The 27440-nt window shown below is 40.2% G+C and overlaps 1 protein-coding gene across 3 annotated transcripts; it reads left to right on the forward strand.

Moving 5' to 3' along the window:
• Positions 1-18548: 18548 nt before the first annotated feature.
• Positions 18549-26693, forward strand: LOC142952773 (poly(rC)-binding protein 3-like). Of its 3 annotated transcripts, none has more exons than XM_076094709.1 (12): positions 18549-18623; positions 18764-18787; positions 18879-18911; positions 18989-19105; positions 20017-20148; positions 20367-20495; positions 21431-21574; positions 23154-23195; positions 24457-24535; positions 25048-25100; positions 25894-26063; positions 26639-26693. In XM_076094709.1, the coding sequence occupies exons 1-12, from the start codon at positions 18549-18551 to the stop codon at positions 26691-26693; spliced, it is 1053 nt and encodes a 350-aa protein (XP_075950824.1). The 3 variants fall into 3 exon arrangements, with proteins under 3 accessions (XP_075950824.1, XP_075950825.1, XP_075950826.1); XM_076094710.1 differs by having other exon boundaries at positions 24460-24535; XM_076094711.1 differs by having other exon boundaries at positions 21431-21505.
• Positions 26694-27440: the final 747 nt, after the last annotated feature.

Here is a 27440-nt window from a genome sequence, read left to right on the forward strand (position 1 = left end):
TCCCAGCACCCATAATGTTAGAGTTGTAATTATTTGCAGCTGTGTCGCATCAACAGCACACTCAAAAAAATAAAAATAAAATGAATCCTCAAATTGCTCGTTATTACACATGCTGAGTTTGTTTGAGCGCAGACATCCTGTTGTAACTTTTCCAAACCCTGTACACTTAAAAGCTGCTCAACAGTTTTCATGTTTTATTGTCTTACAATATTGACTCAGAGTATATTTAATGTGTCATTTTAGATCACTTTGACATCACTTTTTCTGTTGATCAGTGTGATGAAAAAGACACATTGAATCGACTAATAGTCTTGTAAAAACAACAACATACAAACACAGGGCAAAGGACAGTGGAGAAACTTTAAAACTTAGTTTGGAAGTCTATGGGGTCACAGATAAACAAGAAATAAAATAAATTATCCATATACATCAGGACGCCTCCCTGTGGCGGTTATTTTGGGCACTTAGGAGAAGGCAGAGCGCAGCGAGGATAAAGAACATGCTGCAGGGTTTAGATCACCCATCTGGTCTGGGAACGCCTCGGGATCCCCCAGAAAAAGCTGAATCATCCGCAGGAGAAAAGGACGTTTGAGCTCCACAAAGGCAGAGAGAAGGAAGCATCAATAGATGCACTGAAGTTGAGAAAAGGGAGTTTAAAGTTTTCCAGCTGGCTGGCAAACTGCACAACAGATACAAAGGTCACAATACCTTCATTTCATGTCCTTTTGAGGATTATTTTACGCCAAAAATCATTGCTGCACAACTTACATCTTACAAAATCAGTGATATCTTTAGATAACTTCTCAACTTCTATCTCGTGTTATCGTTGGGATATTCTATATTCTATTTCAATTCAACTTTATTAATCCACGAAGGCATTTCAACTAAAGAAAATAAACTTTATTTTGATTTACTCTCCATAGTTCATTTGGATTAAATACATCTGTTTTGCTGTGTGTGTCCCTCTACTATCGACATTCATATTGAAATGTATATAATAAAATTAGTTAGAATTCAATCTATTTAAATATGTGATTGAATAAGACTTGCCAGTAACCAGAAGGATGTCCAGCCTGGATGTTACACCCTGTGCTCATGTTTAATGTCTAAGTGATTGTTTACATGTTTTATTATCTGTAATCGTGACACCAGATATAATTCCTGGTTCAGCTCATGCGTCTCGTTCGTATCTCCACATCCTAATGAGGACAAACGGATTACTGCAGATGTTTGCCCCGGTGTACCGACTCTCTCCACCAAGGGGCGCTAGCAGCCTGCAGATTCAAGGATATTAATCAATTTCCTGCATTTCACTACTGTATTTTATTTCTTACACAGCTTTTTAGTGTTTTAATGACTGTTTTTAATGTTTAATTGCTTTTAAATCTCCTTTTTTGCCTTGTGTTTTGATGCTTTTAATGGTTTTATGTGAAGCACTTTGAATTGCCTTGTTGTTGAAATGTGCTTTACAAACAAACGGGCCTTGCAGAACATTATTTGTCCTTTGGCAACACCAAGATTTTGAGTCAATGAACTTCAGATCACTCTTCCTCCAGCAGAGCACACACACATCCAGTACACACATCCAGTACATCCAATTATGAACTAATATGGGTCTGAAGTCTGATCTGATCTTGGTGAACAGACAACGAACACACCACTACATCTTACGTGAATGTTACTCTTCTTAAAACGGCGTCCACCCCGTCACAACTGAAGATGCATTCAATGAAGAGGGGAAATTGGAGGACATTTGAGCATCTGTACCAAATCTCATGGCGATGCGTTTCATGTTTGTCAAGAAATTTCACTCAAAACCCAAAATGTTAACCTCAGGGGGGCGCTAGAGGAAAAGTCAGGGGGATCACTAACGTCAGTGTTCATCCTCCAGGAGCATGAACACTAAACACACTGCTAGCTCTCAAACTAATGCAGTACATTAACATAAGTTCCTAGCGTTCACATTTGTTCCTAAAACATCCACCAAGCCATCTTAACTTACACTTGGTGAGCCATCCTGAAACAGTTCTTTAAAAGCACTGAGCTGCAGGCTTCATTCCAATCTTCCACAGCTGAGTGGGTTATGCTTCCTTACAGTCTCCCTCAGAGATGTGAATGCAAATCACAGCACATGATGATGGCGAGCATTTCCCATCAGAAACGCTTCCTGCTGAGGTTGGACAGATCATTTATGGTACTTTAATTCAAAGACTGTCCCTACATGACTTCAGCTTCTTCATTTCTTATATTTCACACATTTATGCGGCCGTGACAACTGCTGGATCTTTACTTGAGGGGGGAGAGAAATGCTTGAAAGCACAAGGCCTAATTATAGATTTATTTATTTTTTAATTCCTTTGCTAATTATGAAAGCCAGCCATGCATAGGCTAAGTGAGCAGCTCCACATATGGTGCTGCAGCCATGAGGAATGTCTGAGACCACGTCCATGCTGCAGGACGCCACTAGGCTTTTACCTAATAAGGTTGGTAGTTTGACGCCTGAGAAAAGAAGAGACATTGTGAAGAGTGTCCAGAACGTCATGTTGTTCACTCTGAAGTTTGCTGGAAGTGATGAGCATTGGTGCGTTTTATGAGCAGTGAGCACTGTGCCAGACTCCATTAAATAAATAGAGCTGGGGAGCCATGGTCAAAAACTCTACATGGTTCCTTTAAGTCCAATCAGGTTTAAAGAGTATTTCCATTGTAGTATAAGTACACCTACTAAAGAATACAACAGAAATGCAAAGACCTTGAGTTACCACGTTTAGCACAACTCCACTGAACTTCAGCTTCAGTAAGACTTCACTCCAGTAACTCAGGATCGCCATCTTGCACGGCACTAAACTGGTCATGTTGTCCGTTTAAAACTCCAAACTCTTCATCTCTCAGAATATTCACAAATCTGTCAAATCAGTGTTTAATACCTCAATCTGGGATTTTCTCTTTTGGTCGTATAGATTTGGATCAAAAATCCTTCAATCTGCTTCACCATGCGACTAAATCACGTTACAAAGTATATTTATTTAAATATATATATATATATTTATTTAAATATATAGATCCTTGAATAATAACATGTTTTACACAACCTTAACCCTGAGCTCTTAAACCAAAATTTACCATTTAACCAACCCTCACCTCTCTATGCTTGTGAGCACATTTGGTCCTCACAAGTATAGAATAAGAAGGCCACACAGGCCCTTTGCATACTCGATGCAGACACTCACACATGAGTCAACAGTGACACTTCCAGTATATTCGGGGCATTAAGGCTTCAGTCCTACTGACACCCAGGGGAACTTGTGTCCTTTGTCAAAGCAACTGGTTCTGCCACACTGGCAGCTTCAGCTAGGAGGCGGCGTGTGTGTGTGCGTGTGAGAGACAGGGAGTATGAGAGAGAGAAGTCACTGTATATACATGCTATATATGGTCATTAAACACAGTGGGTTCCCATGTTGCAGCAACACCTTAAAAAACCCTCCATAAATCCAAAAGTACTTACAGTCACACTCAAACCGTTTGATTGACAGCTAGCACCAGCACAGCTACGAGTGCTTAGCAACAAGGACAGAGACAAGATGTATTATAGCTCTTAATCTGTCATCTTGACAGAAAGGAGGATTTTCCCCGCAGGAACTGCAGCCAAAAAACGGTGGACTTTCATACTGAATTTTAAACCAGTGACCATTCAATCTTCTTCAAAGGCTTTCGCCATGCTTTCATTATGATTTCATTCTATTTTCAGCTGTTAGCACTGCTGATGCCATTATCGTTGTTTTCTTTTTGGGATACTTGTGTAATATCCTAAATGTTTATAGTAAGGTTTTATGACAAAATATTACAAAACATTACAAATGACACAGCATACACAGACACTAGGAGATCAGGGGGGAGGGGGAGGCACCTGTGGCTGCATCAGACTCTCAAAGAAAACCAGCTGAGCTCTGCATGATTAACAGATCGAGATAGTCCTCGAACCATCTCTTCATTGCAAACCAAGACGATTTAAACTCCGTCTAGTTCATTACTTTTACTGAGAGACATCCCAAAAAACTGTTGGTAGATAATGAAAACACAGTTTCACACAAGTATGTGATAACATAAAAAAAAAAAGAAAAGAACCAAATCATAAAATCTATGGTTATGATAGAGACACGCATAATATTGCAAACTGCTTCCATCTCCAGGTTAGTCAGTGGAATCAACTCTTAATTAATTCATCTACTCATTAAAACATTTATTCTGAGTTCACGCAGCAAGTCATCCAAACTAAATTACAAATAATTTAAGGAAAAGAGGCAACAGTTATAGATTTTGAATCTAAAAGTACACAGTTAAGTTTTGGGAAAGATCCCAGCCGTAGTCAAAAGAAAACATTGTTGATTGATGGTGAAAAAGGGGTGCGAACAGATGTTTCTCATGTCAGAGGTCACACAATTTATGTATTTCTTTTGAAGAATCTGAGGTTATTGGTACACAGTAAAATACAACATTTTGTCACTATATCAAACTCACTTGCAATAACCTTCATTAAATAATCAATCCTGAGGCTGAAATGTTTAGGCTGAAACTATTTTGATAATGGATTCATTGTTTCAATCATTTTAAAATAAAAAAATGCAAAACAGCATTCTTAAATGTGATGATTTTCTGAGGTTAAATGCTGACAAATTGAAGATTTTGGTAATATTGTGTTGTTTTAGAGTAATTGAGAAAATAAACAGAGGATTAATGATCCTTCATTTTCCAGTATTTTCCCATTCAGGTTCCCTGGTAAACTACAAAACTATATTTAATTTCTGTCATTTAATTATTAATGCCTGATAAACTGTATGTCTACTGCATGCAGATATCTATCTGCAGCTTTTAAATATTTAATAAACGCAGTCTGGCTGTTTCAGTCGACTCCACTTACTTGAGGCCCCTGAGGTCGTCTCGAGTGTTTGTGTGTTCCGGGGCCCTCTAACTTTGCTAGCGTCAAAAACTGTCCTTCTGAGGTTCAGTGATGTTCCTCCATGTGTGTGCGAGTGCGTCTCGTCTCCAGCCTCTGGCATGGTCAGGTCCGATTTCTATCACTGCACTCTTTGGACGAGATAAGAAAATGGTTTGCGCTGCCGCTGCAATGCACCAGTTATCCATGAGTTTATGTGTATTCTCATTCATTCATTCATTTATGCATCCATCCGTGCATCGATTCATTCCTCATCAAACCTCTTTGTAAATCATCTCCAGCCCAGATGTGTATTCTTGCGCTGCCTGCCCTGCAGTTACCATACCCATAATCCCCTGGCTCATAGCACTGTAGTTCAGCACATGGTTGCCTTGCTCATCATCCTCATCTGATTTCACAGCTGTATGTGCCCGGCATCTTAACATGTCAGATCTCATCGGACAGTACGAGTCTAAATCCTATCAGGATTGTTCCAGAGGAGCCCACGTGTCGATGCATTGTGTTGATTAAAATAGATTTCCGTCGTACAGAATTTGTTATGACTCAATAGCAGTGTTCTGTCCTGTATTACCACCAAGGTAATCCTGGGATTGAAGCAGACACCCTGGGAAATATTATGTCACTGTTAACACCTCTGTGAGTCTATGTCGGTTCAAAATATAATAAATATGAATGTAAATGCGGAGCATTTTAACGGCAACCGTTTCATCAGAAGAGGAAGAACCAAGAGGACCGAAATGAACTTACACTTGCTAAAAGCTGCATAACGCTGCGTTGTTGGGTGTCATTTATCAGTGAGCTTGGGACTACAAGTGACATTACACAGTCTTTTGATTCAAGGGTGAAATGAGATTATAATTGCGTAACAGGGGTTTAAAGGAAGAAGATGACACAAAAGACCCTCCCCAGAAAAGTGAGGTCAAAGGTACGGGAAGCAGACTTAACCACCACTCAAACCAGAAACGCTTCGGGTTGGTGTTTGTTTTTGATCAGGCGACAGCTCCGGGTCTGAAAAATTAAGCCAACACGCAAGTGCCAAACACTGCAGTTCCTTAAATGGCCAATTGACATTGGCTCCAAAAGCCAGCCAATCCCCATAGACCCCCCCATGATAAAATGCCCAACTGTCGGTACAATACCACACTCCACCTGTGGGTGACGCCAAATATTGAAAAGAAAATATAAGGATCATCTTTTACTTTTTGAAAACAAGGTAAGTTGCAAGATTTTCCTTTAAAATGTTGATCCTTTTGTAAATGTTCTTTTAAGTACCTGCATAATAATAAGTACATATTTTCTCCACTGTCATCTTAATCTTTTCTTGTTTTAAGAAAGGTTACTAAATTAATTGTAGTTATTAGCTTGATGCAAAAAGACTGTTGGTCAAATCACTGCAGGAAGAGGCCCAAAAATAGACAAAGTGATCTGCAGCATCCCGGTAAAGAAAAGGCTCGTTTATAGTGGTACAAAAGGTGGAACTACTAATAAGTTTCCAAAATGTTCTTCCACAACATCTTTAGAATCTCTCCAGAAAATCAAGGTTAATATTTAATTCATCATTCAGAAAACAGCTTGTTGGATTAATATGGGAAATACAGCATCCCTATATGACTCAGTGTTGTCTGCTCATCAATGTGTAATACATCGTCCCTTGTGTGCGATGTGTTTTCTTAGGTGGCCCTTCAAAAAACTTAACTTCCTCATAAATAAATATTGCATCCTGCATCTGCATGGTACAGTATCTTGTTTCTTTGTACACCAACAAAGCAGGAACACAGTGTTTGAGCCCGGAGGAGTCAGACACAGTCAAAGTTCCTCACCAAACAGAAGTCTATTCATCATCGGTTTTTGCCAGGAGGCAGTGTGTACCCATTACTGGCTGCATTGACCACATCTGTGGAGAGAGTCAGGGGATGTTTTCCATTAGGAACATGGAGTTGCTTTGTGTGCAGCAGCTTCAGAGTTAAGGGCGAGGGCTTTTAGAGCATGCTGAACGCTTACGGGAGGTTTATTGTGCCCACGACACAAGAGTGCTGCAGTTATGGCTATCGGGGACAAACTCATCAAAAGAAGATGGTTAGATTATTAAATGGAAAAAGGTTCAAAAGGGCTTCTATATTTCCTTTTAAAATACATTTGTGTATATTTAAGTATAGCTTCTTTCCATGTTCATTGACTTCTATATTCATTCTCCACAATACTCGTTTATGCAGAAACTGGTGGAATTTCTTCATTTTTGATGCGTTTTGAAAATTCTTTCACATCTATGTAGTTTAATGTAGCAGTCGTCATGCACTTAAAGACAAGTTTGTGGGTTTTTCAAAAGGCCTAAAATATACAGACAAAGACCTAAGAGTGTATCTTAAAAAGGTCTTTTCATATCCCAACAACTGCAGTATTGCAAAGATTGTCATGACATTTTGAACATGCACTGAAGGTGCCCAGAGTATGAAAATGAAATGTGCAGCAGCGGCGTGATAACAGAAGCAAGTTTGTGCCAAAAGGATCAGGGGTTTAAGTCTCAGTTAAAACAATGGAATTACTACACTAATATGATTAAGTGCAATGTAGACGCTTGTCATATCTTCACAGGGTATATGATGAACTGTTGTTATTCAATAATAAATCACACAAACAATCTTTAGGATTAGGGATTATCAGAAATATGATGAATATCATCCACATAGAAGTGAAGTTTCATGCTATGTAGATACAGAAAAGCAGCAGGCCCAGACTAGTGCCTTGTGGTACACCAAAGTTTACATTTCAGACTAACATTGCATTTAGGATTTTCTAAAGGAAGATCTACCAACATATGTTCTCAAATATCAATGTAGATTTTAAGATTATGGTTATACAGGCAAGGATCCACATTTTCAAAGGACAAAATAGCAACAAGGATATCGCTGATCCCATCCGTAACTTCAGCAGAATGAAAACGATCTGAAACCCCAGAAAAGCAACTTATATGAATTGTTTTTGGCTGGCTATGCTCCAGTTCTCTGACAGTCAGTGGTTACATGCTGTTGGTTACGAATGGAAATCAACATTGATTGCAGAGAAAAGTCTGGCAGAAAAAGCCAATATGACCCGTCACTCTCCTACTTTGTCTCTCCCCCTTTAACACACATTACTTTACATAACTTTCTATTTATAAGTTGAAGCGTTCTGACTTTTTCATGACCTTCTAGTTATTATTTTTATGTATGAAACAACTTTTAACTGTAAAATCACCCATTGGTAAATGTTCTTTTACTATTTAAAATTCACCTCCAAAAATGGTATGAAACTTCGGAAATTCCATGAACGGGAAATTGTCTCACTACATGGGTACTAATGGGGTCAACTCAGCCCCCTTTTGTCGCCACTCTCCTGCATCCAACAATCAGTTGGATTGACTGTCACTGTGATCTACCTCGCTCTCTCCTTCACACCCTTCTGCCTCCATTAGGACCCTGGCACCCTGATAGGACACATGGGTGGTTATGAGGACAAGCTCTGGTAAGGGTGGGGTGGCAATAGTGGGGTCTGCGCATGCTGGACTAGTTCATCACCTTGCTGGAGGCCATGGGCGGGGGGTTAGTCAACTTATAGGGCCCTGGGAGCTGCCCCAGCCCTTAGTGTGCCCACAATCTGCCATCTTGGTCCTAAAATCCCAGACTGCAATTCCTCTCTCCTGATAAGGAGCTTCCCCACATCTTAACCGGTAAGCCATTTGACCTTTGACCTAAAGAAGTGTTAAAAAGAGCCTGAGTGAGAATGCTTGGCCATCAAACGAGATATATATGTTTTAGGTTTAATCCTGATATAGAGATCTTCAGCTCACAAATACTGTTGATTTATTCAGCAGAGAATTATTTATGATTTTAATTTAGATGGCTTATTATGGCCATTAATACTGCTCCATAAATAAACTTTTTACAGTTAATGAGTCATTTCTCAGAAACTGAGGACAGTGCATTTAGGACTAATAAGGATTAGACTTTACTCAATTATACAAGATGTTATGTAAACTAGTTTTTTCCACAGTGCTGCCACCAGTCTTGCTTTTGGGTTTTGAAGGTGAGCCAACAGTGTCGTACGAATACAAAGCAGATATCCTCTGACGTGGCGCTCTATTTTACCACACTCTTCCTTTGCCTCTTATGATTCAATGTGGAGCAAATTTAATGCTCTATTTGTAGTTCATCCCATGGGCCATTTTACAGTCGGGTGGGTAGGTAGAGGCATGGTTACCATTTTGTGTTGTATACGTACAAAAAATTAAGAGCACATGCATATTGGGAACATTGTTACAGAGCCATCATTTTGTTTGATATCGGACTAAGTATGGATTTTTCATGAAGAGCTTCTATGCGAGACGAAAACAATCTATGAGGTGAAACGCGTTCTTCATTGTCTGCATTGCCCCTAATCCAGACAGCATAACCCCACTGTTTGCTTTCCCTGGCAGCTTCCTTTTAAACTGCTGTCCAACCCTAATATTGTCAGATTAAGCTCTGCACACAACTGTCCATCTGACATGATGGCTGGATTTGAGCTGGATTGGAAAATCTGGATGGGATGCCTCCAAAGCTCTGTAATTCTGCACATACACACTCACAGATAGCAGCAGATTAAAAAGCAGAGGAGCAGGGAGGCCGGGCAGGATATGCATGCCACCGTAGACTGTTGGTGCACTGTTGGGGTTTCGTGCATGTATAAATGTTTGTGCGTGTGTTTGGTTTGACCTCTACTTCTTTGAGGGGTTTGGCTGCATCAAAAAGTTCCTCAACTGTCCTGAGTGAGACGGCACATAACGTCAGTGTATTTTGAATCTAAGATTATCTGAAGACGTAGCTGGGTTACTTTTGTGTCGATTGTTATCGACAATGACAAGGACGATGGTGGATTTCAGGGGTGCTCGACCCTCCCCTGGGATAGACGAGCGCCCTGGAGGCTACACTGATTCAGACCACCTTATACCCAGACGTGCCCCCACGATGCCCTCGTGCCTCACTAGGCATGCCCCCCTTTTGTTGCAGCTGAGGAAAGGGGGGCCGACAGGGCGGTGGGTGTTGGTCACCCAGATTACGCCACATCATACGGCCTATTTACACTTGACACCAAACAGTATGGCAAACAGAGTATCGCACCGGAGCAACAAAAACTGTGCTCATTGAGGATGCCAGTCGGTTTAATTTCGTCATATAATTTCGAGAACGGTCACGTGTTCCTCTGGTCGCTCATGTGACCCTGTGGTACAGACCAATAGGGTGGCACGGTTTGTCCTGGGCAGACCGAAAGGAAGAGGGGAAAAAAAATAATTTTCCCTTTGCGATTTTTAATCTTGCAACGCTGAAAGTGGTCGTCATCTACTGCATCCTGCGCTACATAAAGGTAAACTCTCTTTTTAAGGCTCTTGTGAAGAATCATTTTGGTAAATTTTAGGTCACGGGGTGTATTTCTTCCATGTAATGCTAGTATTGAAATGTAAAATGTATTTAAATTTTTTTTTTAGAACACATTGTTTCTGGACTTCTACAAGCATCAAACTGTTGAAAACTTGCATGAAATACTGATCCATGCTGAGCCCGGTAATGCCGTTCAATAATTAATTAACTTGATAACTTACCCACAGTCAAGAATAATCATTATCCGCATAATGAGCTGTGACACAGTACGACTTATTGACTCGTTATCTAATCTGGTTATTTGAAGTAGATCAAGTTAGCATTTGCCGAAGTTATCCCCAGCGCGCCCAAATAAGGCAACTACTAAATATTTTGGTTTTCCCCAGAGAATAGTCAATTTCATGGTCAGTCGATTTTGCTTTCGGGGTTATCTTGATCATGATTGTTTGGGTATTCATCATTGATTCAAGCATGAGCGATTTTATTGTTTAAGAATTAGCCCTGAATGAAACATAAAAAAAATGAAGGACAACTGGAAAATCTGCAGTTTATCTATTGCTAACTATGAAGCTGGACTGACCTTTCTCACAATAGGGTTGATAACGTGATGGTACGTGGAATTGATACATCAGTCCCCCTCCCCCATGATCATTATTCCAATTATCATCACTCTGATATTAGCGCTGCGGATAGCCTTATTCTTCGCCAGTCATAGACCAAAAATGTCATTTGCCATTACCTCAAACGCTGCGTTCGACTCGAAATACACCGATGAATAACTCCTTTGTTTGGGTAAAAAGCAGTGACAGTTTGGTGTGCTCACAAATCTACGGTCCTTCTGTAGGCGACGATACTAAATTAGAGCAATGACTGAAAAGGGGTTTGGTAGGAATGACTACCATAGAAAACGGGACGTGCTTTGGACCCGTTCTGCATGACTGCTCGGCAAAAGCGTTGCGTATGGAAGCCATGACTTTGTGACAAGCAGTGATCTCACATTACAAATTGTGGCAAATCTAAAATGGCCGACTTAACGCTCAGTTCGTCGCACCGCGTTCACAGCACAACATGGGGTGCCTGCATTGTAAAGCCCTTTACACTGTGCCGCCGCCAACGCCGACTCACTGGAACCCCCCCATCCCGGGACTATTTCAAGCCTACACGTAGCACCCTAGAGGTACTTTTGAAGCTACTTGGTGATAGTTGGTCCCCGTGTCTTTGCTGGTCGTTGCATTCTCTGATTTTTCTGTTTATGGTGAGGATGTGGTGGCCAGTTTTGATTGTGATTTAGGCTGAGCTATCAGGATGCTGGGCTGCTGATGTGGGCTGACAGCTCTTGAGAGCACTGTCATAGCGGCGTATAGGAAGGCCGATGGGGTAGACGCCCCCCCCCCACTCCGCAGCACAACACCGCACCGCATACAACAAAAGCCTGCACCAGACGAGACAAGAGCTGCTCATATACCAGTAAACTGAGGGCCAGATCCTCAGGACTTAGTGTAACTCCACTCCTCAATCTGCCTACAGTTACCATTTCTGACAGGAGCGACCAATGCCACCAATTATTTATCATGCTTTTTTTCTCCTGCTCCTTAAAGTCCTCATCCCTCTTGCTTTCCCTGCCAAACACTTTGTCTCCAAGAGGTTTGCACCTCCAAACGAGTTGAAAGAGACCTGAAAGTGAGAAGTTCCTTCATGCAGAAATGAGATGCTTTGAACAGATCTCGTGAAAACATATGGATCAACGAGGTCACCCTCTGTGCTCCCCCTCTGCTGCCCTACATGCACGCTAATTTTCCTTTTGTTCACACTTAATTGGAGCACAAACATGTACATGCGGAGATCTCCCCGGTCGTGGGTCAAACATATTGGCTTCATTACAAGTTATTTTTTGCTCCAGATGTTTACTTTCCTGGCTGACTGCATTGCTTCAAGTCTTCTGTTCCGTTACTCTCTAACCGTGAAATGCTAAAATTAATAACAGCAATACCTACAAGAGGATTTACAATATGATAACACTGTAAAATATTATTTTTACCATATGTTAGCATTGGACAACATGCAGAAGATACAGTGCTTAATCCACTAGAGCCTTCCACATTTATATGCAGGTTTTTATTGTTTAGAACATTTGAAGAGAAACCATGAAGATTTAAAAAGCTCTCTAACAAAGACTGGAATTGCAAATATAAAGAAAACCTTCATAGAAGCAGAAGTGAATTATCTTTATTAGGTTATTTGTTCACAGTTAACCATGAAAATAGCCTTGCATTTAACCAAAACTTTCTCAGTCACCATCCTTAACTGAATAACTTTTTCAAACTTGACCTCCTGCAGAAAAGGCTTCTTACATAAGAGTTAACCTCAACATTTTAATTTAACTTTGCTTTAAATGATTGCAGCTGTTTATTTACAGTACATAAACAATCCTTAAAAATATAGCTGTTAAAAGGTCAATGCATTCTTTAACAGCATAAATAGATAAACCTAGTTTGGGAGACTGGTTTTAAGGGCAACTGAATCCCCGAACTTCCTCCAAATGCAAAACATCACAAACGAGAACTTTGACCATGAAGAATTTAAATGCCAAATTTAGTGATTTTACTTTAAGAAAGACTCCCCGATAATTTGCATAAAATGCCATACGTCAACATTTTTAAATTGAGACAAATAGGCTCAAAAGCCATTTTTCATTTTCCTTTGCAATACACTGTTTATCTATTAATCCAAACAGAGACAAGACTCATGTACAATATATTGTTCAATATGCAAAATATTGGTCTTCCACTGCAGATTCATTTTGTGAAAGCTTGGCCTCACAGCTTCAGCTCAGGCTCTGGTGTAGTCATGGAGGGTTTTATATCAAAACATAATGACATATCTGTAGATATGTGGATTAGGACGGAACAGATGACAGCGGCTTTGGCCTAGATTAGACCGACGGCCGTCCATTTAATGATTTTCCCTACAGGATTTCAGATGTCTCTCTCTTTCAGCTATTCTATTGATAGCATAACGGATTGTATGGCAACATGATGATGTGAAAACATGCCATACAACTCTATAAAATCAGTTTTAAACATGCACAGGATTTGGAATTCATCGGGTTTTTTTTCCTTCAAATCTTATATCGTTGCTTTTTGGTGTTTCAGTGGGTCATTTTAGTGACATATGATTGTCTAAATTTACTCTGATGAGGATCTTAGTCGATTTAAAATTACAAATACAAAGAAATCTGAGCAGTAAACATATTTACAAATGTCCCAAAATACATGGTAGAGTTTGTAACAGTGACTCCTTCCATCATTCATCTCTTAAAATGCAAAGAGAAACCACTTTTGAATTGATTATTCTACATTGTGTACCTTTATGCGAGGTGCTAGATTAATTTATAAACATCTAAGATCTATAAAAATGACTTTAAACTGAATTCATTGGCCAGGAATTCTTACCAAAGAAAGGTGATTCAAAGCTATAAGAGAAAAAAGTCTTTAACATTTTGTCTTTGTGTATTTTGAGATAAACACCAGAGTTTTTTTCACGTCTTAAAACACTTTCGGACAGAGTGAAGTGGATCATGGCAAAAGGGGCCAAAGCAAGTTGATGGTCACTTAGCTGTGCAGCGACTCTCGGCCTGGAGTGTAAGAATAAGAGGGGCTTCTAGTTGTATATGCAGTGAGTGCTGTAATGAGATTCCTCCATATCTGAAGCAATGCCTGCCTCTCAAAGCCAACAGAATAAAGAGGCAGATAATCCCCAATAGTTTTTATGCCTTTAAAACACCGATATAGTTTGAATAGCAGCGTCAGTGTTTAATAACCATCAGTTATTCTAGCACTTTCCTCCAAAGCATCTTCAAAATGCACTTTCACCGGCCAAATATCTCCCCTTAACTTTGCTTTGAGTGGTTTTGCATCAATTACACATCAGTGCCTCTGCACAAAACAGCATCTCCTCATTGTTAAGAGCACAAAGAGATCAAAAGAGAGGAGACATTAGATTTAAGTTCTTCAAGAGCAATGCACAAGTCTTTTTTTCTGTGGAGAGCGCTGAGCGGACTCAGGGAGAGATGGGAGGCGAGGGGGGGAGCCATTTTGTGCTCTGCATTGTCCAGCCGAGCGTAAAGCGTGATTAATTCAATAGCCGCCATAGAGGAGGAGGCTAGCAGCACTGCAACACCGAGCATGACCCACTTTCCCCATCAGATGTCATGAAAAATTCCCTGCCATCCCTCTCTGTGTTTCTCCAACTTCCTGTCTGATTAACAAAGGGGAGGTAAATTACTAAACCAATGCATGTGCAGCATGTTTGCAATGATCAGAAGTGGCCACACATTTAGTAGAAATATGAGCTTTTAGGGGAATGATGGTTGCTTTAAAATGCTGCAAGAAATGTGTGCCTTACAATAAAAATAAAACAGAATTGCTGGGAGGTTTTAGCCCATTGGGGCAAATGATTCACGGGGCCTTGACCCAATTCTATTATGCTACAGGATGTATGAGCAAAATACAGTCTGGGAGCACAACTATTCAAACACAGCTCTTAACGCTGACCTCATTCATCTCGTTCTTGTTGACCTAAATCTACAGCAGAGTTTGTGTTTAAATCACAGGGAAGGAGGCTCTTTGAAGACATTTGTTTTTCATTACTGTGCAAGAGCAGGTGAAGGAAGTAGGTACAGGCCTCAGTGTTCCTAAAATATGAGACAGCATGTATAAAATGTTATATAGTCATTAACTGTGAAAAAGAAATCTTCATCTGTTCTTTCCAGAACCTCAATTTGTAGCCTTGAAAGGGGATGAGTACTGCGTCATCCATCATCAACGACGCTTGAATCCTTTCGTAAATCTTGGAGTTTTTTCTGTCCCCCACGCCCTCACCCCCTCCCATCCCGCCCCTGGAGAGGACCGACACCGCTGGCTTGGGTCTTAAACCCGGATTAAGGCTTTTTATGTAATCTGGTCTCCTCTGGGAGATTGGAGAGACAGCTGGCAACAGAATCCCTGTCCTTATCTCTCGGACCTCCCCTGGCCTCCAACCAACACATCCCTCAGCTCTCAGCGTAGATTAGAGGGGGAATGATTTCTGGAGCCTGTGGTTGATGGCATACCATACTCCTGCAAAAAAATGCCTTAACACATCTGTGGGTTTATTTTAATCCATAAAACACTTGAACAATTTACAATAATCTTAGAATGACGGCCTAACCCTAACTCCACATGCATGATATCCTTCTTCAGCACAACCTCAGCTAGAAGTCTGACTTCGCCTGCCTGAAGTCTGTCTTCACTTGACAGTTTAAGTATAAAGCTGCCAGGAACCCAAAATACAACTATAAAACTGTACAAATATTTAGTGCTAATCACTAAAAATATCATTATTGAACAGCTCAAGGTATTCAAACTATGGTTTTATTATTTATACACACAAATACATGATATATAAATTAAATTATGTTACTATAATTAAAAAGTGAATTCGATGATGAAAGGCAGGGCTCCTACTTTTGACAGAAATGTTGAGTTTCCATCCTCTTAAATATGAATATTTGGATGTTTTCTTGCCTTTAGTTTCAACAATAAGGTCATTTTAAATGTCCTTGTTAACTGATTGTTTATCTGTGAGTTTATTATGCGAGTGATCTACATGTAATCTATGCTGGTGCTATTACTACCGTGCTATCATTATGTGGGTCTGTATGGTCAACCAGTCAACAATACACAGACGTCCTCCGTAAACTTCCTACTTTACTTACTATACACTTGACTGAGAATTAATCAGCAACTCTTCTGATAATCAATTCATTCTTCCAATAAATCATTCTCTGGCTGCAGCAACGAGGATCTGCTGCTTCTCTCCGTTTTAAATCATCATGAACTGAATAACTTTGAGTTTGGACTGTTTGTCACACAAAACGAGTGATTGCATTGTGAAATAACGTATAGACAAAAGCACGACTCTCTTTTAGAGAAGATAAATGATGAATTAATGAAGATAATTTTTATAGTTGTAGCTGCATTTACATTTAAGTAAAACTTACTTTACTGAAGCTTAGAGCTTTTTCTGCACGGTTCATAAGACTAATACAAGAGAATAAAACATGACTTCTCTGTAAAAAAGAAAAATACTCCTAAACTTGTGTTGTGTGTTGTCCTTTAGCTTTAAGTACTGAAATAATCTTCAATGCTCAGCATGTTAGGGATCTTGTTTTATATAGAATAAGAGCATTTCCTGCCCCTATAGGCCGACACAGTGCAGAGCCACCCATCTATGAAGATAGATGTGTTTACAGAACCTGAGCAGCATTTAGAGCAGTATGTTAAATTAGACTCATTGTGTTGGTGAACACGATGACGGAAGAGTCAACGACTGGAACATCGACCTTTTCACAATCCATGAAATGATTGGACTATCGGTCCGATCATTTCATGGATTTTGTTTGACTGATTCTAATTATCCTCATTTCCTTTCGTCGAGACTTAATCAGCTAATTAGAGAGAGGGGAGGGAGGGAAAGAAAAAAAATCATTTCCATTTCCACATAGCAACAATGCCTCTGATTGGCAGATGGTGACATTATCCGTCTCTTCAGTCAAGGTCAGCTGCTACAGCAGCTTTTCTTTTTCGCATATTCGCTTTCAGCAGACTACAAAAAATATGATTCATCTCATATTTAGTTCGGTTTCTCTCCGAATGTTTTATCATAAAGATGAAGCAAACTATCGCATTAGATGTGAAGGTTCATGGTGTGAAATAGAGCTAAATCATCACTATGTTTTAACATATTCTTGTATTACTTGACGCCCTGCATCTTTATTTACTTGGTACAGAATAAAAATAGGAAATCTCTCAAATAAATAAATTTCAATTCTCATTTTCACCCGTCTCTGTGCCCTCAGAATCTACCTGGTATAATTGATCGTATTCCATTAATTCATTCATTTATATTCATTTTTTTTATCATTTGAGAAGTTAAGCTCATCATCTACAATCATTATTTCAGCTTAAAAACTGACTTCATTGCAGTCTTACACTCTAAATGCGTTTCCCCTTCTAATAAGAGGATCATTTTTTCAAATATAGTAGCAATCATTTAAATGTAGTTATTTTTGTCATCATTTAGAGCCATTAACAACCATCTGAAATCTCATAATATAAATGCCAGATCAAGACATTTCTGAGTGACTTATTCACAAAACAAGTTTCAAATGTGGCCTCAAATGTGCACCAGATTAAAATACACCAGCCCTGACTGCGGTGAATGACAGATCCACCGTCAGGACCGCAGCGCCCTCTTGTGGTCGCTCTGCATACTGAAGTCTTGCTTGACTCATTACATCACTCGTCAGCCAGAATTAGATGGGTTCAGCTGCAATGGGCTTGATAAAAATAAATATGGCGCTTACTGTTTGATGGCTGAAGATACATATGCTGACCTACATTTCAATGGCTTTCATTGTAAACTATTTTGTAGCAAAGAGACGGTCTAGTGGTTTGTAACAGAGATTGAAAAGAGTATTGTCTTTTTACCCCCAGGAATAAAAATCAGATGCTGGGCCCCAGTTAACCCATTCTCCTCTCTCTTTCTGTGCAGTTTTACAGATCGAAGGCCCTGTGTTGGCCGTCTGGTAATATGAGAAATATGCAACACATAAGCACACAAGTAATAAAGTCCCCGAAACTAGATTTTAGCACTCTTTAAAACTCAACTTAAAAGGATACGTTTGAAGATATTCTGTATATTTTAGTTTATTTTGATTAAATCCCACATACAGCGCCCCAAATACTCACTAGAGCACCAAATGTGGACTACTCCGCTCATGAAAATAGTCCCAAACGAAACAGAGTTCTTACTGTTTGAGTTACATTTTCTAAAAACTACAGTGACCAGCTGTTTTAGGAAATTAAAGACTCTTTTTAAAAAGTGAAACACAATGTTTGTGGCTGATTTCTAAAGTTTTACTTCCTCACATCAATATAAACCAATAAGCTTTGGGCTGATGACAGAGACAAGAGGAGGGAAGTCAGAAAGTAAGAGAGTACGAACTAAAAGTAAAATAAAACAGCATCTAATCTCAGCAGGTGTGTCTGTATCTTTCCTCTCTGGCAGGTGACCGGTTGGCTGACTCCACCATCACACTCGCATTTGGCCCTTGAACTCCTCTCTCACGTGACCACGCCCCTTCCTTCACATCCAATCCCGACATGGAGCCCATCAAGGTCCAATCAGAAGGTGGACTGAATGTGACCCTCACCATCAGGCTGCTGATGCACGGCAAGGTACAAAAACACAAAAGAGGGTCTCGGCTCTTCTGTGACTTTATTTTTCTTGCTTTTCTTTCCAATTATCAGAAAATAGATTGTTTCAAAGCTCCCTGTGGCACAAATACACCCAACATTGTTTGTTTGTGTTTCTGCAGGAGGTTGGAAGCATCATAGGAAAGGTATTTATCACAGACACAACAAGCAGACCATGTAAAGCATCATAACGCCTGTGGGAAATACATCATAATGTGTCCTTTTCTTTACCTCCAGAAAGGAGAAACGGTGAAGAAAATGCGTGAAGACGTAAGTAGAACTTTTCTGCAAATATTTTTGACACACTGTGTTTTTCCTCTCATAATGATGTGTTTTTTGTCCTGTAGAGTGGAGCCCGCATCAACATCTCAGAGGGGAATTGCCCTGAGCGGATAGTCACCATCACCGGGCCAACAGATGCTATTTTCAAGGCCTTTGCCATGATAGCCTACAAGTTTGAGGAGGTATAACATTCATCATATAAACACCACAAAATACCATATTATACAGAGTCAATGGCACCGGAGATGCTGCAGTGGTGAGGACGTATGCAGATACTTTACTTCAGTAAAAGTACAAATACACTGTAAAAGTAATCAAAAAAATGTATTTCATAATTAGATTAATAATATTATTCATGCATTCATGTAAAAGCAGCTTTTTATTGTGATAGTTGGTTTAACAAGAAAAGAAAGAAATCCTCACATTTTAGAAGATGGAATTATGAGATGTTTTACATTCTTAAAATGAAAGTACAAGTAGAAAGTTGCATGAAAAGAAAATACTCAAGTACAGTACAAGTACCTCAGATTTGCTCTTAAGTGCAGTACTCAAGTACCAGTACTTAGTTACATCCCACCACCAGTATGCTTCATTGTCTGTACTGACTCGTCCCTAAATGGAATACAAAGCAGGCTGGCCCGATATGTAGGACAGAAATGTGCTGATCTAACCTTGCAGCACCCTTTGAAAGTGGGCCAGTACTGTGTTTTGATTTGGGTGCCGAATCAGCACACTAAACCAGAGAGTCTCCGAAACACTACACGTGAGTGAACCTGTGCTAGGAACGAGTGCATTTATGCCAGTTTGGAAGAGGAAAAATATATAAATACAAGTAAAGTTCAGAAGTTCACATACTGAACTGTACTTAATCCCCCCCAGTTATCATTTAGAAGCAGTATATAAAACATATGATAAATTGTTTATAACATAATAAGTTTAAAGCAGCAGAACTACACTCTACAAACACATCCAAGCGAGAGTTTTCTCTACCAATGCAGAAAACATGCATGAAGGTGGATTTCTCCAAAGCCACCACTTCCGATCCAGTAACAAATGCGTTCGTCTGATAACACCTGGTCTTTCCTGCCCTCAGGATATAATCAACTCTATGAGCAACAGTCCAGCCACCAGTAAACCCCCTGTGACCCTGAGGCTTGTTGTCCCGGCCAGCCAGTGTGGCTCACTCATCGGCAAAGGAGGCTCCAAAATCAAAGAAATGAGAGAGGTAGAGTCTCAAATCTATACTAATGATCTCAAATACCATACGAATTGAGATATTACCAGATTTTAGAGGGATTAAACTAACCAGAATACTTATTTTGAATTGGTGCAGCCATGAGATATTATAGTCATCGTTCATATAAACTTTAAATCTTGCCCATATGCTTTGTGCCTATTTCCTAAAACAAATTCAGATTGAATAACTGTTCTTCTTACCTTTAGTCCACAGGAGCTCAGGTCCAGGTTGCAGGTGACATGCTCCCCAACTCCACTGAGAGAGCAGTGACGATCTCAGGGGCCCCAGAAGCCATCATCCAGTGTGTCAAACAGATATGTGTGGTGATGCTTGAGGTACAGAAGGGAGGAGGGGAAATGAAGGAACATACAGTATGTTTGGATTAAAATGCCTGATGTGGAAGATGTAGTAGTTTGCCTACAGTTAGGATTAGTTAAGATTTCAGCCAAATAAACTCACTTTCATTTAATTCATGCCACGAGCAAAAAGCACAAGATTACATTCTGCATCATTTCCTGTTAAGTACCTGTCCATGTGGATGGTGGACTCCTCCACTTACAATGAACACGGCAACTATATACTAGGAAGGAATATAACTTGAACACAGCTAGACGTTAGATCTGCTGCATCAGGTGCTCTCTAATAAAAATATATACATTTCTGTGATATCTGTTGCTAATATAATTTCCTAAATGATGCATTTGATTGTTTTTTTTTGGTGTTCTGACATCTTGATTTGGTAATCTGGAAAGCACATTTTTCCCCAACTACAAATAAAGCAGAAACTAGCAATACAGTCCTATAGGTACATGTCAAACCATAATAAGTCATAATGCTTTAATCAAAAGGCTCCACACTTTGTAGTTGTCTCTCTTTTTCTTGCACCATTAATGTGAACTATCTGCACAGCCAGTTCTCCATTGGGCCTTCATGATGGCACCAGCCATGGATACTAGGAGATATGTGACAGGACTGTAAGTCTCCAGAATGTGGACTTTTTAAAGATATTTTAAAACACAGTATGAACAGTAGAGTCATCATTATCCAGTTGAAAGTGATGTTCCAGGTAAATCCAAGTTTAGTTGTGCACTGAACCACGATTTGGACATTTGATGTCAGCATGAACACGCAGTGAAGAGCACTTTTGTGTCACAGGATGTCTTCCCTAAAGGCACCGCCCCTCTATGGTTCTCTCTTTCTTTCTGTTCTAACACTCTCTTCACATCTCACCCCTTCTTCCCCCCACTCTCTCCTCCTTTGCTCTCCTCAGTCCCCACCGAAAGGTGCCACCATCCCCTACCGCCCCAAGCCTGCCTCCACCCCTGTCATTTTTTCAGGTGGCCAGGTAAGAGCAGACCCACTGGGGGCGTCCACAGCCAACCTCAGCCTCTTACTGCAGCACCAGCCACTGCCTGTTAGTGTCTCACCAGGTTTTATTCACTTTTCCTCCCTCCCTCCCTCACTGGCCCCCACCCCCGCGGACCCCCCAGACAAGCATGAAACCATCACTGTTTAATGTGCCCTCACTGTCGCCCATCACCTGCAGCCACTCAAACCAGAACTGGGTTAAATGAAACTGGACAACTTACCCATTAATTGATGAGAACAGAGGCGGTGAAGGAGACTCCATGATGATTCTAAATGGACAGAGCAGAAAAACTTTTGACTCACTAAATAGTAAACTTGAATCAAGTCAGAATATAGAAAATCACTACAAACAATCAAAATAACAAAATCACTTTAACTCTGATATTGAACTAGTTAACTTACCAGGACAGAACCAATCTCGATTTTGGCTGCAGAGCTGGACTAACACATCCGTTGGCAGACAAACATCTGCTCATGTTGAGGTAAAAACTTGCAAAGCAAGAAAATCAAAAGTGACCCAGGCAGGAGAGCAACAGCTAAACACAAGCTAAAAGGAAGCAGGCTAAATCAGGTGATCTACAAAGGAAGGAACACTAGAGGGACAACTAGTGGACTGGATGTGAATGACAGGAGATGAGGACAAACAACACAACACTGAGGCTAATATTCATGAAAGATAGAGACAGTTGTAAATGCTACCAGTAAAGAACATCTCACATCCACTACAATCCTCCGGGCAGCTACAAATTATTACTTTCATCAATGCATATCTGGATTATGTTATTAATCAATTAATCTTATGGTCCACAAAGAGTAAGAAGACTCTTAAAAAAATTCAATTAACAGGCTGCAGAGAAGTCTTGATGTTTTTGTTGATAAATGACTTGATAACCAACTAATTAATGATTGGTTGATCAATTACTTCAGCGCTTTATTTGACTACCTTTAGCATGCTTCTTGTTAGGAATATATAAATGATCATAAGTATTCTCATCAATCAACAGGAAAGCTAGCCAGTATTTGAATTTTTTAAATTTCATTCAAATTTCTACAGAGGACATTTTTAAGAAAGCAAAACAATACCTTAATCTGGAAGACTTGTTTTTTCACCTACATGTCTGCATGACTATATTTCCACTCTACTGAACTCTGCAGAGACTTAACATGTTATTTTCTGTGGTTACAGCCCTGGTTGCTGTCTCGGACAATAAATAAAATAAAATGTAGCTCAGTTCTGACCTCTGTGGCCCTTATAAAGCTCACATCCAATAGGTCAAGTCCCATTATCCTCTCAGGGCCGCTCCACTCCCTCCCTGTCACTTCCCCACTGTCTGAGTTGTCCCTTATTGATTTAGTTCAACTGGATCTGATTGATGAACAGTAGGAGCACATGACAGGGAGTCTATAGTGCATGACTTTCTTGTAATATGGCTAAAAATACAGCTTAAAAGATAAGAAAATGAGTCTGTAGAGTACTTGTGTTGTAGAAATGTCAATTGTTTTCTTATTTAGTCTTTTGTTGTATAGTTTTAGTTTGTCATATGCAAATCACATGACCCGAGTATTTATGTGGGACTGTTTCGATGACATAACGAGATAATAAGCTCTTCTCCTCATGTTTGCAGGCTTATACCATTCAAGGACAGTACGCCATCCCTCATCCAGATGTGAGTGTAACCCCATGAGGCAGTCAACACTGCACTCTCTCCATAATTCTGTCTCACTGCATCCACATTTCTCTCTTTACTCTCTTCTTCTCTACCCATATTAATATTAACTGTTAATATTAATACAGCTCTTTTTTTCTGATATGTAATTCCTATTTCTTCTAACTATTCTGACCTGGCCTTTGTTTGCCATTAAACCTCATGGGGCTTGGTCTGGTGGCTGGTGTTTCACTTTAATTCAATAGGATATAACGACCAACTGGAACCTGCTTTAAACTGGTAATCTGAATGTTACAGCCCAATAGTAACGCAGGTGGAATTTGGGCCAATTTGAAAAGTTATCTTTGTTGCCGCGTTCGAAGACGTTCTGACATTCAAGACTGTCAGTTGACAAAAAGCATTTCAATTAAAATCAAAACCGGAATAACAGTGATTGAACTGAAGCAGTCATAGAAGGCTGCTTGGTAGCGCGTTGAAGAAGATGGAGTTGCCCTTTCATCGTATTTAAAACTCAGTTATCAACTCCGTCATAATGTGACAAAACATCTTTACGATGAAGAATTTCATTTCAGTGTCTTCAAAATACCTGAAATGAGTCGAAGCTGACAGCAAAAAAGCAATGCTCACTATATCCTAAACCAAACAATGTGGTCACATGGGCAATTTGACAACTCACTTAACTCCTCCCACAAACATTGATTGTCCAATCACAGTTTAGCAGGCCTGTCTAGCTTTGGATTGCTCCACATGGAACGAGGCCGCAGTGGGAGTAATACTTGGAACAAAAAGAGTTTGTGTGTCCAGCATGTCCAATGCAATTTCTTTATTCAATTCTATATATACAGTACATTGGTTATCAGCTGGTGAGGGTGCAGACTGTTTGGTTTCCATGCAATGAAACTGCATTATGAATTAACATTTGCTTTTGACGTATTATAAATAAGTTTCAAATGAAAAAAAGAACTCTCGCCCAGGAGACGAAGATTCTCCTTTAAAAAAAACGAGAGACGGAGTTTTTAAGATATCCTTGCAGCTCCCCCCAGTCTCAGGCCAAGTCCTCTATGAGCCTCTTCTCTCTCTGTCTTGGTCTTTGTCCTTCACGTGTCTGTGTTGTTACTTCTCCTCAGATCCTCTCTCTACTCTTGTAGCGTTTCAGACAGACCTGTGTGTTTGTATGCGTGTCGGTCTGGGTGTGTGTGTTCGCGAGTGTGTATTTTAACGATGACCTCATAGCTCTGCTGACCTCCTCCTCCCCCCCCAGCAGTTGAGCAAGCTCCACCAGTTGGCTATGCAGCAAACCCCCTTTACCCCCCTCGGACAGACCACCCCTGCCTTCCCCGGTACGTACCCACCTACACTACGACCCTCTTTACCAAAGCTCCTTCTCTCGTTTTTACCTGTAGAGACAAAACACATTCTCTACCTCCTTTTTTTCTCTCTTCTTTTCCTGTCTCTGTCCTTACTCTTTTTCTTCTTCTCGTCATTCTCCTAATGGTCTCTGTGGTGCACTGTCATCTTTGACATGGCCTGCTGGTGGTCTGCTCTTGTTGATGTTGAGGTTTCTTTTGTTCTTTGGTGTTCCCTTAGTATCCTATTTTGAATGTTGCAACTGCCTCAGATTGTTTTTTTCCCCCTTTTAGAAAGTAGAATTCAACTTGTTAGGTGATAGGAGTTTTATAGAGTGAATGCAGGCTCTGCTCAAGGCTGAGCCAGACTTTCCAGTGACACAGAAATGCTACTGGTCACAAGCCAGGGAATAAAAAAAAAAACTCCAGAACTCCAGTGTGCCAAACTCTATTTTATGTCCTCTTCCTTCCCTCTCTTTCTGTGTGCCTCCTGTGTTCAGCAGCAGGTCTGGATGCCAGTAACCAGGCCAGTACTCATGAACTCACCATTCCCAATGATGTGAGTACATTTATCAGGATGTGTAACAATCCTTTATACTTTTCATTTTCCCTGACTGATAACACCACCTTTGCCCAAAATGACAGGTCATCCATTTCTTAAATGAAAACGGGGTTCATTTTGCCTCCAGCACCACAAGTATTTAAAGATAACATTGTCGACAGTATTGAATAAAAACTGTCACACTTATTCAGCAGTTTTGATCATTTGTGGCCCCTTTGTCAATTTGTCTCTGCCACCGTACCTTAAAGTAAACCACTTCTTTTAAAACATCTTGGCAGCAAACTTTTCAGAAAACTCATTAAGGTCAATGTGACATTGTGATTATATACCAACTCCTTCTTAAGTCCATTTATAGAGATTAGAAAGATGAATCCAGAAATAGCTGCATGAAACACAAACAAAGCATGACAGTGATCAGAATTTTACTGCCATCACAACACAAATTCACAAATGTCGTTGGAGCACGACGTCAAAAAACTCTGGTTTATTATCTTTTAACGTGGCTTCCTGTTGAAGCTTCCAGCGATACAATCTGACAGCAGATCAGCTGCGACTATTGAGAGCTCCTGCTCCACAGCAGAGATAAAGTACAGCCAAAGGCAGTCATCTTCATAAAATGAATGTCCTTAATGGAAAAGACTTGTTTGACCAAAGTAAGAAATGTTAAAGTTATAGCTGAAAGGCTGACTTTGACTGGCTCGTATACACATAGTGAATCCAGTCGAATATAGCGTCACAGTATCTTTCATGGTTCTAGCCATCCTAAGTCCCATCCCCATTTTCTTCCCAGCTAATAGGCTGCATAATCGGACGTCAGGGAACCAAAATCAACGAGATCCGTCAGATGTCTGGGGCACAGATCAAAATTGCTAATGCCATGGAAGGGTCATCGGAGCGCCAGATCACCATCACAGGGTCCCCCGCCAACATCAGCCTGGCCCAGTACCTCATCAATGCAAGGTCAGAACTCAATGGCTGTTCAAGACCAGCCTGATCTCATTTCAAAAAGCGTCAAATAGCCAATTTATGTCTTGGCCCTCGGCGTCTGATACCAATGCACGAGGCATCTGTACGAGACCTACCGGGCTTCAATGTACACCCATCCAACCCATAGTTATCAGATGCTCGGAGTAACTGCTCTGAAAGTGAACAAACCCAGGACTTTCACTCAGGAGACCGCTACTCATGCCACAAGGTACATTTGTATGTAAAGTAGGCTACGTAACTGAAGTATCGTAATGAACATACCCAACTACACTTTTAACCTAAGTGACACCAAGGCGTACACGATGTGCCAAAAAGTGACACCAAGGTATTCTGAACAAGCGTCCGTTTAGGATGAATTGGGAATGAGAACAGTTTGTAAAGTCTGGAGTGAAGAAGTCAAAAGGAACGGTCAAGAGAAAAAAGTTGTACAGATGTAGACATGCAAACAACTGAAAGAAACAATACAAAAACTACTGGGGGATAAATGCAGGCTGTTTTATTAGGAAAATTTGACGTTAATCGCTTACTTCCCAATGATCCCCCTACAGGTTCAGAGACGTGGCGGCCATGTGGAACGACCCAACTTCCATGACCACATCCTGAGATCCCTGACTGGCTCCTCCGTTTGGCCCTTTCCAATGACAGACTACCGCAGACAACCCTGATGAAGCCCTTCGGACTCTGGCTCTGGCTCTCCGAAAACCGTGACCACCTTCCTGCCCTGGTTCAAAGTTGTTTATAAGTCAGGGAGGGTTGGGCGATCATTTTTATTTCAGAGAGCCAAATTAAATAGAAAAAAATAAGAATTACAAAAAGGAATTCTCTATTGATTAGTTTTCTGTTAAAGCATGTTGAATGTTTATTAGGAACAACTTGTGTTAATCTTTTCTCTCTATCTATTGCTTTCTCTTTCTTTCTGTCAGTGCTGCGTCATAGAACATCATTAAAAGTATAAACTTGTAAAAGATTCAGAATTTTTGTAGAACGTAGTTATTTGCATATTACAGCTGCGCAGTGATGCTATCGGCAGAGTGTGTGGTGGGATGTAGCCAAAGTATTCAATTTTGATAATATATTTTGAAAAAAAAAAAAAATTGGACTGTTCAGCTTTTGTCCTAATTTGCATCTTTGTCTACTTACAAATCCAATCTCTACCCATGACTCTTTGCTGCATCACATGACCCTTTTAAGCCAATGGTATCACTCCTAGAGCCTCCCTTCTCGTGTTGATTTCCTATATTTACATTATTGCTTATATTGCATGTGTTCAATGTCGTGTCGTTGTGCATTTCAGTAAACCTGTTCAGTGTATGTGTTCCTTCAAATGTTAGTATTATATCTTTGTGCTCC

Source organism: Anarhichas minor, unplaced genomic scaffold (genome assembly GCF_050575085.1).
Source record: "Anarhichas minor isolate MPS153535 unplaced genomic scaffold, ASM5057508v1 ptg000018l, whole genome shotgun sequence".
Taxonomy (NCBI): domain Eukaryota; kingdom Metazoa; phylum Chordata; class Actinopteri; order Perciformes; family Anarhichadidae; genus Anarhichas; species Anarhichas minor.

Bases quoted from the DNA above. Each gene is read 5' to 3' on its own strand.
- LOC142952773 (XM_076094709.1), top strand. From the start codon at position 18,549: ATGGAGCCCATCAAGGTCCAATCAGAAGGTGGACTGAATGTGACCCTC. The intron at 18,788-18,878 runs GTATTTATCACA...CTTTACCTCCAG, and splicing joins TTGGAAGCATCATAGGAAAG to AAAGGAGAAACGGTGAAGAA. The intron at 24,536-25,047 runs GTACGTACCCAC...GTTCAGCAGCAG, and splicing joins GACCACCCCTGCCTTCCCCG to GTCTGGATGCCAGTAACCAG.